The 12,424-nt window shown below is 39.1% G+C and overlaps 2 protein-coding genes across 8 annotated transcripts in view; one reads left to right on the top strand and one right to left on the bottom strand.

The window, feature by feature from the left end:
- APAF1 (apoptotic peptidase activating factor 1) overlaps positions 1-5,638 on the bottom strand; it is a 29,915-nt gene extending 24,277 nt beyond the window's left edge. For 2 of the 3 annotated variants that reach the window (XM_021527932.3, XM_021527934.3), the window contains exons 1-5: positions 5,441-5,568; positions 4,352-4,493; positions 3,897-4,086; positions 2,451-2,648; positions 1,288-1,471 (exon numbers count right to left, since the gene is read on the bottom strand). In XM_021527932.3, coding sequence (XP_021383607.2) covers positions 1,288-1,471; positions 2,451-2,648; positions 3,897-4,086; positions 4,352-4,489 — 710 coding nt within the window. In that variant the 5' untranslated portion in view covers positions 4,490-4,493; positions 5,441-5,568. The other variant, XM_021527933.3, reaches the window with a different exon arrangement.
- A 283-nt stretch (positions 5,639-5,921) lies between these two features.
- Positions 5,922-12,111, top strand: IKBIP (IKBKB interacting protein). 5 transcript variants are annotated; one of them, XM_021527939.2, is made up of 5 exons: positions 5,922-6,014; positions 6,784-6,878; positions 7,724-7,952; positions 8,645-8,762; positions 9,619-11,082. In XM_021527939.2, the coding sequence occupies exons 3-5, from the start codon at positions 7,759-7,761 to the stop codon at positions 10,441-10,443; spliced, it is 1,137 nt and encodes a 378-aa protein (XP_021383614.1). In that variant the 5' UTR covers positions 5,922-6,014; positions 6,784-6,878; positions 7,724-7,758; the 3' UTR covers positions 10,444-11,082. The 5 variants fall into 5 exon arrangements, with proteins under 5 accessions (XP_021383614.1, XP_021383611.1, XP_021383613.1 ...); XM_021527936.2 differs by having other exon boundaries at positions 6,779-6,878; XM_021527938.2 differs by having other exon boundaries at positions 6,007-6,050; positions 6,779-6,878.
- Positions 12,112-12,424: the final 313 nt, after the last annotated feature.

Here is a 12,424-nt window from a genome sequence, read left to right as displayed (position 1 = left end):
CTAATAATATTTAAAAAATCCTTGTTACAAAGAAGAACCAAAACAAACAAAAACACATCCCAAAGCAACAAACAAAACCCTGTGATAACAATCACAGGTGATTAAATTCTGTAATTTCATATTTTAAAGTATACCATAGTTTCCATTTTTCATTTGACTAATAATTTAATCCCAAGAAACATACTGGCTTCAAAATTTGAATCCTTTGTCTAAGACTTTATGCCCAAGAGATGTACTGGGTTGGTTGTGTGAATCCAGGTATAGCTAAAGTGACTTTTTGCTGGCAAAGAGAACTCCAGAGCAGAGCCATCTTCCTCCCAAGCTGTATCGAATCTTTGTTTCCCATACACTTGCACCCTCTATGATCCTTACTAACCAAGCACATTCCTCTCTATTTCCTCCCATTCCACCCACTTCTGTATTGAAGAGTTTTGACTTCTTTTGTTTGTTAATAAACAAGAAATAACAATGGAAATGTGTCAGTGGAGACAGCTACTTTATTATCCTTCAAGGAAAAGTGCATGTTCAGCTGATAGATTTCTTTTGGAGGACCTGTCAATATTTCCCACATCTTTTCTTCAAACGAAAGATCTTTTTTCCCCCTGTACAGAAATGCCAGTATTCTACTCTGTTATCTATAAAGATCACAAAGTTGGCCTATTATTCCCAAGATAACTCATTGACAAGCAGGCTCATTTAGTTTAGTACAGATCTTCCCAGAGAATAATTAAATCCTCAGCAAATAACAAAAACTATTTCTCAAAGGTGAAAAAAGCTGTGCAATGACTGAGAAAGCTGTGCAATGACTGAGAAAGACAATGGTTTCTGGCAATAATTGGTCACCTGCTTTCACTTTGGCACCTCTAGACCAAACACTTTCTAAAGACACGATCTGTTCTGGAAATTAAGAATTTTCTGCAGTGATACACACTCTTTTTTCTGCCGTATGATCCTCACATATCAGTAAAGCAGTCTACACACACAGTGAGAACACTGAAAATTAGAGAAATCCTTATTTCCAGTTGTTTGTTCCCATCTTTCACTATTCAATCTCATCTTTCATTATTTCAGTATTCGCTTTTTCAAACAAATATGACTCCTGCACAGCTGGTTAACATATTTTGTTGCTAGAAGTCTTATTAACCTAAGCTAGGAAGTTGGATAAAAAAACAAAATACACACCACTGACACATGTAACAAAACCACAGATACCTCAGATGATTAGACCAAAGTTACTCTGCAAAGTTTTATAAGTAAAAGAAAAGTATTTGATTTTAGTGATATCACCTGGGGTATTTGCGTAACATCAGCAAACGAAGACGATCTTTAGCCTCCTCAATGTTAAGTGGTGGCCTTTGTGAAAGAGTGGAGTCATGTTCCAATCTACTACAGAGATTCTGAAGTTTTATGAGCAGCCCTGCTTTGTCCTGTTTCCCAACAGAGATCCAGTGAACTCCTCCTGGAAAGTAATCTAACAAGAAAAGCAATATTAATCATGCCATACATTTTAAATAATTTAAAATATTTTATAGCAACTTACAGCAGTAAGTCAGCATTAATTGAAACACAAATCTCTAAAATCTGTTGCAAGCCATCCTTGCAACTCTGCTATTAACACACAAGGGTGGTTCTACAAGACCACTCCTGTTTATTTTTAAAAGGAACAGACTCTGTAAGACAAGTACCCACAGAAATTTCACACCATCACTGATGCTGTTGTCCCTCCTTTCTACACGTCTTCCTTCCTGTCCCTCCACAGCCCCTTCTGCATCCATCTTTCTGCTCGTCTGACCTACCATTTACATTTTTAACCATGTAGTACTGCAAGAGTTCAGAGCCTGGGGTATGACAGTGATCAAGAAGATACCTAGATGAGTCAGCTGTAGCAGAGGATGCTATAGTATCTAACCCTACATCGTTTTTTCTTTAATGCCAAGTCCTACTTTCTCCTCCTAGTGTCCTATGCAAGGAAAAATAAATAAAATAGAAAAAATGCCATTAAATGTTTGTATCTATGATCTACTTTAAGCTAAGGCAATACTAATCACCCACAAATGTCTGCTACTATTAAAAAGTTTTTTAAACTCATATAGCAAGGAGTCAGAGGACCTTATAAGCAATGCCCAAAAGGAATATAACTGGATATATTATTTTGCACTAAAAGAAATAAAGATTTTAAGGTAATCAAGGATGCACGTACTCTCATAAACCACAGCAGATTCTAAGGTGAAAAGCTATTCAAAACCTTTTTCTACAAACTAATAGAACACTTAGTGGTCCTAGACCACCACATGGTTATGGAAGTTGTATATTGCAAGCAAACATTTCAGAATCACCTAAGAAATTAAGAAATCCAAATCACTTTCAAGGTGACATATGCACCATTCATGTCCAATATGTGTAAATCTACAGTGATTTTTATAAAAATACAGATGCTTTTCTGAAAGTACCTTCCAAGAGCTGAGGATCCCTTAAAGCTTCTGCTGTTAAAACAGTCTTCCCACAGCCTGCCATTCCATAAACTGTGACCCAACCTGGATCACTTCCCAAGCAGTACAGTTTCTTTTTAATAGCATCTACCAGTTTTGGTCGAGTGACAAAAACAACCGGTCTCTGTGGTACGCCTCCTTCGCAGAGAATGGTCTTCACTAAAGTTAAGAACAAGAAACATCAAAATAAAACATGAGTTCTAAATGAGATGCCTCTTCATACTCAACCAAACAACTCGTCATCCAAAATAACTAGTGGGCTTCCTCCCCACCTCATGTCCTATAAAAATGCCCTAAAATATGCTGGACTACAAATAACAAATAACAAAAAAATACTGCTTTTTAGAAATAAAAATACTTAGCATGTAACTAGCTCCCTACCTAAAGCAGTGTTCAAATTAATAACTGCATTGGGAAAGCTTATTACATTAATCCCTAGAAGTGAAGAGAGAATTAATATCTCCCATGGAAAATGTGGCAAACACAGGAGGTCAACATTACTATACCAAACAATCAAGTCACTTTCTCAGCCAGAGGTCAGCACACCGTGGATGCAGCAAAAAAGAAAGGATGCTGTGTAGGGCCTTTCCTTGGCAGTTCACAGCACAGCACTGGGGTCCAAGCAAGACTTCCACTGCTTTAAGCTGAGATAGCATGACTTGAAAGAGGTAAAGCATAACAGAAAAGGAAACGTGCACTTCATCTGCCCACTTTGTGGCTATATGAAGTGACATAACTGATAAACTTTGATTATCTAAGATAGCCTTGAACTCCACATGCCTTTGACACTTACTACATGCAGAGTGCCAGTAAATATGGCAGTTAGTCATATGCAGTTAGAAGGTTCTGCCCATTAGAAACTACAAATTTATTTCATGTCGAAGATGATCCTGATGACAATGCGGGTAAAAGTTATGGAACTTATACAAGGTAACTAAAAGATCTGATGGAAAGAATTAAGTAACCTAATAACTAGATCAATTAATCAATGATCAACTAGATCAATGTAGGTTGAGAGATTCCAGATTACTCTTCAAAATAAATATCAGAATTTTGGAGGCTACAAGTTTTTATTTTAATAGATACAAATGAAAGTCTGTCTTTCACTTACAACAAAAATTTTACAAATTAGAGAAAATAATAAGAGCATCAGTTCTTCTACCTTTTAAAATCAGCATTATTCAATATGAACACTTTCAAGGTGAGCTATAAAAATAGTAACTGTTGTAATTCTCCTGCCATATTAAGCAGAAGAAATAGACATAGTTACTATACTACCAAAATAAACAAATGCACCAACTGCTCCTTTTTCATTGGAACAGGTATTACACATAGCCACTTTCTAAGGATTAAAAAAGACAACTTTTGTTCACACTCCAGCACAGGGATTGCTGTAGTTACACTGACCGTAGGAAGTCATTCCATCCATTGAACTTTTTCTGTTACCAGACGAGACGGCAGGGATGCCGTCCTGAAGAAGTGCAGCAAGATCTCTGTACCCTTCGTGGAGCAGTGCATTATAAAAGGATCTATATGAATTATTATCCTTTGTAAGAATAATGTTTATTAGCATAGCTGCTCGCTCCTTCCGTGTATTCTAGAAAAAAAAAAATTAGAAGAGGTATTACAAAACTAAGAAACTCCAAAAATAATTTAATCTATCACTTTGTAAATTATAGACTATTTATAGTTACAGAAATAGTCTTTAATTTACCAAGCCCTTAACTTTATTGAGCAACAAAAACTGTGTGCTAGAATTCGATAAATACAGGAATTAGATAGTCAGAAATTACTATTTTTAAAAGGATGGTAAAATATGTGAGTAGATTAGGGAAAGAAATAGCAGTGAGAGATAATTCTACCTGTTGCTTCACTCTCTCCTCCTCCTGTAATGTCAATACTTCATCAGAAATCATACGATCCATAATATAAGAAGTCTTGATGTCATTTTCCAGTGCTTGACGATTCATAAGTAAATAGTTTCTACTCTTGACATCCATATTTCTTCAGAGTGAAAAAGAGTGGGGGAAAGTAAAGTCAGACTGGGAACATAACTTACAAGCATGAGGAAATAAGTTTTAGAACAGCTTATAAATTTTGGTGTTAAAATCAGAAGGAGTAGCAAAGCACTAATTCTGAAAATACACATTTTTTTTTCCCATTCCTATGAATTTATGTTTATGAACACTTTCAGAACTACAAAACCAAAGACTACAAGCTTCTCATATACTAGCATCTTGCTAAATGTCTCTATTCAAAGGTCTTCTCCCCACTCACTACATCCCCCATTTTTTTTTAAGTCCTTGGATTATGTGATTGGGTCAACAGGATGAGAAAGAGGACTGGCCTCATTGCACGGGATAAACGCATTGTTGTCTCCAAGTTCAAGGACACTTGGCTCCTGACATGATGGAAGAGGGAGCACCAACACTGCCATTGACTGCGCTGTACCTTCCTTTATCAGCATTTGCACACGCAACTTCAAACTTGCATTCTCCCTCCATATCATAAAAAACCAAATGTCTGAAGAAAACAGGTGAAAACTATTGACTACGGCATAAAGAACTGATCAGCGCCTCCGAGAGTCCCAATCGACCAAAACGCTCTCTCTGATGACACTCCTGCCAGGAAAGCTCCATAAACAAGTCGAAGCTTCACACAGAGCACACACAGAAGCGTTGGCCTTTTCCGGCACCCTCTCCTTCAGGAGCTGGGCAGACGCAGAGCAGCTGCCTTTGGGTAAGCCCGTGATGGAGAGCCCCTTCCGCCGTGCTGACAGAATTTCCTATAGTCACTAAAAATTACGTAGTTAAGAAAGCCTTGCACACTACCTTCATCCCACCGCACAGCGGAGGAAAGGGGACGCTAAACAGATAACAATACTGCTACAAGCGAGGCAAATACAGAAGAAATCGCTCCACAAACACACCCAAAACAAAGGGTTAACTCACAGCGTGCTGCTGTTGCCAGCCGCCAACCAAATGGAGACCGAGGCGCTCAGACCGCCCGCCCGCCGGCCCCTGCCCTGCCCCGGCGGAACCCTCGCGGTCCGGTGCGGTCCGTCCCTGCGCGTCCAGCACGGCGCTCACCTGGCGGGCAGCGGGGAGCCCCGGCAGCCGCCGAGCCCCGAGCCCCGCCGGCCCCGAGCCCCGCCGAGCCCCGAGCCCCGCCGGCCCCGAGCCCCGCCGAGCCCCGAGGCGCAGCCGCTACCCCGCGGCTCCCGGGCAGGCGGCGCCGGCAGCGCTTCCTCCTTCCGGGCCTGGGCGGGGAAGGGCCGGCCCGGCCCGCTCGGTGCCCGGCCCGCTCGGTGCCCGGCCCGCTCGGCGCTCACCGCCGCCGAACAAAGCCCCGCGCCGCCGAGCCCGGCCGTGCTGCCGGGATCGCCGCCCGCGGCGGGCGGGCCCGGACGTGGCGCAGCGGGCGGCGTGCGGCAGCCGCGGCCAGGGGAGGGGCCCGGGCCTGCAAACGTGGTGCCTGCGGGGCAGGGCGGCCCCGCCCGCCGCTGGGGCCGGAGGAGCGCGGCGGGTACGGGGCGGCGGCCGCAGGGAGGGGAGAGCGGAGGTCGGCGCTGCCGGGGCTGGGGAATCCTGCACGGCGGGCTCGGGCTTGCCGGGGGCCCCGGGCGCGGAGGGGATGTGGATCACTATGGGGGAGAAGAGGAGATGTGGGTCACTCTGGGGGGAGCGGAGGGGGTGTGGGTCACTCTGGGGGGAGCGGAGGGGGTGTGGGTCACTTTAGGGGAAGAAGAGGGGATGTGGGTCACTCTGGGGGGAGCGGAGGGGATGTGGGTCACTTTGGGGGAAGAAGAGGAGATGTGGGTCACTTTGGGGGAAGAAGAGGGGATGTGGGTCACTCTGGGGGCAGCGGACCGGTCCGGAAGGGTCTCTGGGGAGCTGCGGCTCATCCCTCTCTGCCGCACCGGGCTGCGCGCAGAAGCTGTCCTTTAAAAGCAGAGCTTTTCTCTCTTAAACTCTTTTTCTAACTATTATTCAGAGCTCTCTTTTTTCCCTCCATTTTAACTTAATAATATATTCTCTCCAACCCCAAGATGTTTTAAAAGCTTCAAAATACAATTTTTCCGTTTTGGTGGCTTCTTTTGTTTGGTTTTTGTTTTGGTTGCGTTTTTTTTGGTTTTGTTTTGGGGTTTTTTGTGTGTTTGTTTTTTTGTTTTTTGGGGGTTTTTTGTTTGGTTTGGGGTTTTTTTGTGTGTGTGTTTTGTGTTTTGTTTGGGGGTTCTTTTGGTGGATTTTTTTTTTGGAAATGAAAAACTTTTTTCTCCATGCTTCAAGCTCAGAGTGTACTTCCTAGTACTGTGGCTCAAACAGCTCTAAACTACCTGCATGACAGATTGGATTTTAAACAATACCTTTTACCCCTGTACATGACTATGTAAGTATCTCCAAATATTTCTATTTTGATATGTGACTAAGCAGCAATGCTGCTAAGTGATCCAAAACCCCAGCAGAACAATTTGGTCTCAAATTAGGCTAAAGCAACTCTGACAAGGATCAAGTCTATTTTGAGGAGTATGGTGGGAGATTTTAGGCTTAAAAACTACACTCTGTACTTCACTTGGATGGTTAAAATATGAGCTGGAGATTCATATTGCCTCAGTCTATTCTGATCTTAATTTTATCAACAGGAAGTTTTTCTGTTTTCTAGAGGAATGATTTAATGAATCTTCTGAACTTTTTTATCATGACTTTTTGTTAACTGATGTTTGTGATTTTACAGATGACATGAAATCATTACAGCAGAGCTACTAAATTAAAGCTTGATTTGCAATTTTATTTTTTAAATTGAAAAATTAACTTTCCCCTTTTAGTGTGGTGTAGATGATAATTCTTTTTTAAATCTACAGGTAAAACACAAGTACATCAGTGAAATTGCTGATGAACTTGTGACAGTCATCAGCTACAAAAAGAAATATACTTTTAATCCTTGTAATTTTAAATCTATGTTTAAAACAACTTATTCTATAACAGACAAAATATTTCTGGAAACATGAAGTTAGATTAAGCTTGGAAAGTCAATTCAGCTGGAGAAAATATGATAGCAATGCTCTGTAATATAGAAAGCAAGTGAAAGTATGATACTTTACTAGGAAGCATAGTGAACAGCAAAAGAAACATTTTTGGAGGTGTATTTATGTACTTACAGTTTATGTTTGAGGATGTTTAAAACGTAAGAAGTTAAAAACAAGTCCTTTCTCTTGTTTGTTTTTTTTTTCCTAGCTTTCTCCTTTGCTTCTGCTTTTTAAAACCACAAAATGTCTGAAGTTAAGACAAGGAAAAAAGGTATTTCTTCATCCAAGACCAATGAAGATTCACAGAAGGCTGAGAAGCACAGTAATTATGGGAAGCTGGCAAGTCCCAGGACCAGCAATAATCACAGTTCCTTTTGGATGGACTCAAGGACAAGCTTGAGTGTCGTTTCCCTTGCTGTTTGCCTGGTGGTGAGCTGGTAGGTAACCCTCTCTAAAGAGGATTTTAGTATTTTCTTTTGTATTCTGTGGGGTGTGTGATTTTCATGTTAGCAGAGAGCTTGAGCTAAGTGTCTACAGAAACATGTTAGAGCCAGAAGGATCCAGGAAAGAGTAGCAGTATTTACAAGCAGGGAAACATGGGCGTGCAGTGAGTTACTGTAGAAGCTCCATCTGTTACATGAGGTTGAAGGTGCCTTGCTCAGGAATTCTAAAGACCTGCTTTGGAGACTGCATCTTCCTGGAGAGCGACTTAGGCTGACAGGAAGTGCTCGTTGAGCAGGCAGTAAATGGACAGAAGAAGTGAAATAGAGTTTTCTTTAAATCATTTCCTCATCAGTGTAATAAACCGTTCATCAGGTGGAGTCCTTAAGTAAAGGTCAAATGCCTTTGTTAAAGATGTTTTAAAATATCTTAGCAGCATCAGTGCCTTAGTTACCCTAGCATGCAGTGTAAAAGCAAAGACATCTATCAATGCTTCCTTGCTGTCATACCTTTTGTAGAAGTATCAAGACAGATCAATTTGTTTTTCTTTTTTTGCCATATATTGATCTAGCAAATTTTGTGAAAACAAATCCCTCCAGTAACAATTTGCTCTGAATCAGGTCCTGAAATACTTAATATATACTAATTAAGAAGTTACGTTTTCTGTTTATTTGCTTGAAATTTCCAGGTTTCTATTTCAGCAGTCAGGTCAATTTTCTGATCTGGAAAGAAAGTACAATTTTTTACATCAAGAAGCTGAAAAAATCCTGGATGTGGGAAATAAAGTAAACTTAATTTCTGAAAAGGTAATAATTAACATCTCAATTGGATGATCTTTTGTGAACATTTGTCATTGCTTACTTCACTGTTATTTCATTAATTTAACTGCCTGTTTTAAAACAAGTTTTCAGAATGTGTTTTACTTGCCTGTGAATAGGCATTTAGAGACTATTTCATGTGACAAAGCATGTCAATCCATGCCATTGTTCCAGTAGGTTGTATCTCAGTATAATTTTTTAGAAACTAAAGTATTTTTAAGAACTTACATATATGCATGTTTCATTTACCATTCCTCTTTCATGTGCAATTCTTAGGTACATTGATTTGAAGAAAATGTACCGGCATTTTGATGTAGCAGACCTGTTCTAATAATATGAAGACATAATAAAGTGATAGATAAGAAAATACTATAGTAATGAAAAAAGATATTACCACGTGTGACATTATCCAGTAGAAAAGATGTGCTGGCTGCTGAATTATCCCTGATACATTATGAATAATGATGGAAGCATGGCATGGCTCATGCCAGTGATTTTATTTCAGCACTGATCTCTGAATTATGTCATTCATATATTATGTAATTTGGATATTTATATACTACAGATTTCAAAGTGTTGCATGGGATTTACTGTATTTTTGACAAAAAAAAACAAGCATGGAAAATTGCATATATGCTATAGAAGTTCAACAACAGACATACTTTTTCATGCTAGGTTAATCAATGATATTTTAAAGAGGAACCATGGAAACACACCATGGAGGAACTTTGTAACAAGTACAGTGGTTTTTAAGGGACTTTATTATCTCTTAATAAATGGAAATGGTTTTCTGTTGTTACTTTTGTTAAGTAGACACAGACATTGTTTTGTGTTGTAAATGCAGCTTGAGTCTTCTGAAAGTATCCTGCGAGAAGCTGCCTCATCCATCTCTGTGATGACTGAGTTTGGGCAGGAAATATCTTCTCTTCATAACACCATAAATGATATTCAGAACAATGAACAGACTCTATCTCTAAAGATGCAGAGAATTAATGAGAAGTTCCAAAATGTTACAAATCCCTGGAGAAGAAGTCTGGATGAAATGAACACAAATGCTAGTGGTTTAAAATCTGAAGCAAAGTTCATTCATACAGAAGTTACTTCCAAAATTAATGAAGTTGACCAAAGAATTAAATCCCTTGCAGAAAGAGTAAGAGATTTGGAAGACAGTACAGCCAGAAATATCAGAACACTAAAAAAGCAAGAAGATGATGAATTTTCTAGAGTTGAACAAAAGTTGAACTTGGATGCAAAGTCAGTTGAAAAGATAGAAGAAGAACAGAATAGTCTGGTAGCCAAGGACACAGACCTGAATCAGAAACTTGCAAACTATGAACCTAAAATTGAGGAGTGCAAGAGCCATTTGCCAACAATTGAAAATGCTATTCACTCCATTCTTAGGTTGTCAAGTGAATTGCTTGGTATGGAGAAAAAGATAGAGGACTTGAAGACACAGCTGTACGCTGTGGAAAATGACATGCTGAAAACTGTTTCTGATACAGTGGTGATGCAGAAGGCTCTTGAAGGCCTCCAGTCCAATGGCAGCTTGTTCAAAGTGCTGCATGAGCTAGCTGTTCTAGAAGCAGGGCCTGACATAGCAGTATCTTCAAAAGCAGAAGTAACTTTAGAAAGCTTTAACTTCGAAAATGACCAGAATGGGGATAAGTGAATTTGGTCTTAGTCTTTTCATTGATGAAAAAGCACTTTTTTATAAATAATGTGATTTAAACCTATATCAAAGATCACTGATGTACTGTCACTGATCTAAAGATCATTGGAACAGCTTGAAAGGTGGAGAAAGAGGGTAGTGAGCAAGGAAGTAACACTTTGTTAAAGAAGGAAAGTAATATTTTCTTAAATTAAGGATTATTTGCAGTTTTTTTATTAAAAACAATTTGAAGCCAGGTATTTAGATTTAAGGGGGGGAAAGTTAATATTTTTAGTTTGTATTTAGTTTTCACTACCTAGTTTCTTTTGTTGTTACTTTGTGTATTTTTTTCCATAGACTTGTAACACAGTGAACTGATGATTTGTGTTTTCAGAGGTCACCTTGGAAAGTCACGTGGCACCTTCTTGTAATTTTTTGTTGCAATAGAAGAAGTACTAACATTTATTAAGTATACTGACAAGAAAAAAAAAAATCTGGTTGTGTTATAACAGAAATTGATTTCCTAGAGACAGGTTTTGCACTCAAATTGAATGTCAGAATAGTAAGGTATTTCATTAAAGTATAGCTTGAATTTTGACATTGAGTTCTTAAGCTAGAAATATTTTTGTATCCCTCTAGTGTGAAAAGACTTGGAACTTAATGAAACAACTGGAAGATCTTCAAATAATTTCTCACATTAAATATCTGCAGGAAGATATTTATACAATGAAAACATGGTCTAGCAGCATAATTAAAAAACAAGAAGAACTGGAGAAGAATTTAACAAGCCTTTTTCATGCAGTTTCAAGCGCTGAACAGGATGCAGCTTCTGTAGCAAAAAACATAACATTGACAATTGTGACAGTAAAAACTGACATAAGGCGCATTTCAGGCCTGGTCTCAGACATGACTGCACTGACAGATTCTTTGCAAACATTAGAAGATAAAGTAGAAAAAGGTGAAAAGGCAACAGTAAAAAATATAGGTGACCTCCTTACCAGTAGCATCGACCGAAGTACGAAAATACAAAGCCTGGCATCCAGTAACGCAAGAAAAATTGAGCAAATTAAGACATCACTGTCTGAGTTAAAGAGCAATTTTGACAAGCATTCTGATAGACTTTTGAATCTTGAAGGTGACAGAGCAAAAGTTCTGAAGACAGTTGCATTTGCAAATGATTTGAAACCTAAGATGTACAGAGTTAAAAAGGAGTTTGCCATCTTGGAGCCCTTAATAAATGACCTAACACTGAGAATAGGAAGATTAGTGGAGGAAGTTTTGCAACGGCAGAAAGAAATTGCTTTACTGAATGAGAAATTGGCCAATCTAACAAGAGTTCAAACTGAGATTAAGGATGTGAAAGATGAAATAACTAAGATTTCAGATATTAATTGATCACTGAAAGGCAATTGCCTAAAGAATAATGTTTGAGGAGTGTGAACTCCCATCATGTGTAGTACTGAGAAGGCAGGCAATATTTAAATGCTTCATTTAGAAGCACACCTAAACCTGAAATTTGTCCTATTCTTTTGAACAGGACAGGAAAAAGTCATACTTATTTCAAGGGAGAAATAATAATGTGAACAAAAAATGTACCTCTCTGCATGTATTTTTCTTTCTGAAGAATGAGAGATGCTATATTTAATAAATTGGTTTTTTTGTATAATAAAGCAGTGTTAAAGTACAGAATTAAGTTCTTAGTTTTAGAGTTTGCTTTCACAAAGAAAGCAGGACCCAAGAATGACAGATCTCCAGTTTCACTTTCCTGCTGCAAAGGAAGGAATAGGATTGTGGTTTCCAGCTGAACAAAAGGTAGTCCAACAGCAATAGCACTTTGTCTCTATTTACTCTATGATTTTTGTAAACCAGTTTCTTTTTAAAATAATACTTAACAAGGTAAATGCAGTGAAGCAAGAAATCCTCAGAAATATTGCTGATGCTTCCAGAAAGTTTGTCATACATTCAGATGGAATAATTTGTGTAAGGCTTTGTGTGAGGCTTT

The sequence above is a fragment of the Lonchura striata genome, chromosome 5 (genome assembly GCF_046129695.1).
Source record: "Lonchura striata isolate bLonStr1 chromosome 5, bLonStr1.mat, whole genome shotgun sequence".
Lineage (NCBI taxonomy): Eukaryota > Metazoa > Chordata > Aves > Passeriformes > Estrildidae > Lonchura > Lonchura striata.
Note: the sequence above shows the minus strand (reverse complement) of the source record. Positions and strands in the feature narration are given on the sequence as shown.

Excerpts from the sequence above, each read along its gene's own strand:
- IKBIP (XM_021527939.2), top strand. The coding sequence starts at position 7,759 with ATGTCTGAAGTTAAGACAAGGAAAAAAGGTATTTCTTCATCCAAGACC. Across the intron at positions 7,953-8,644 it reads GTTTGCCTGGTGGTGAGCTG|GTTTCTATTTCAGCAGTCAG; the intron begins GTAGGTAACCCT and ends TGAAATTTCCAG. Across the intron at positions 8,763-9,618 it reads TAAACTTAATTTCTGAAAAG|CTTGAGTCTTCTGAAAGTAT; the intron begins GTAATAATTAAC and ends TTGTAAATGCAG.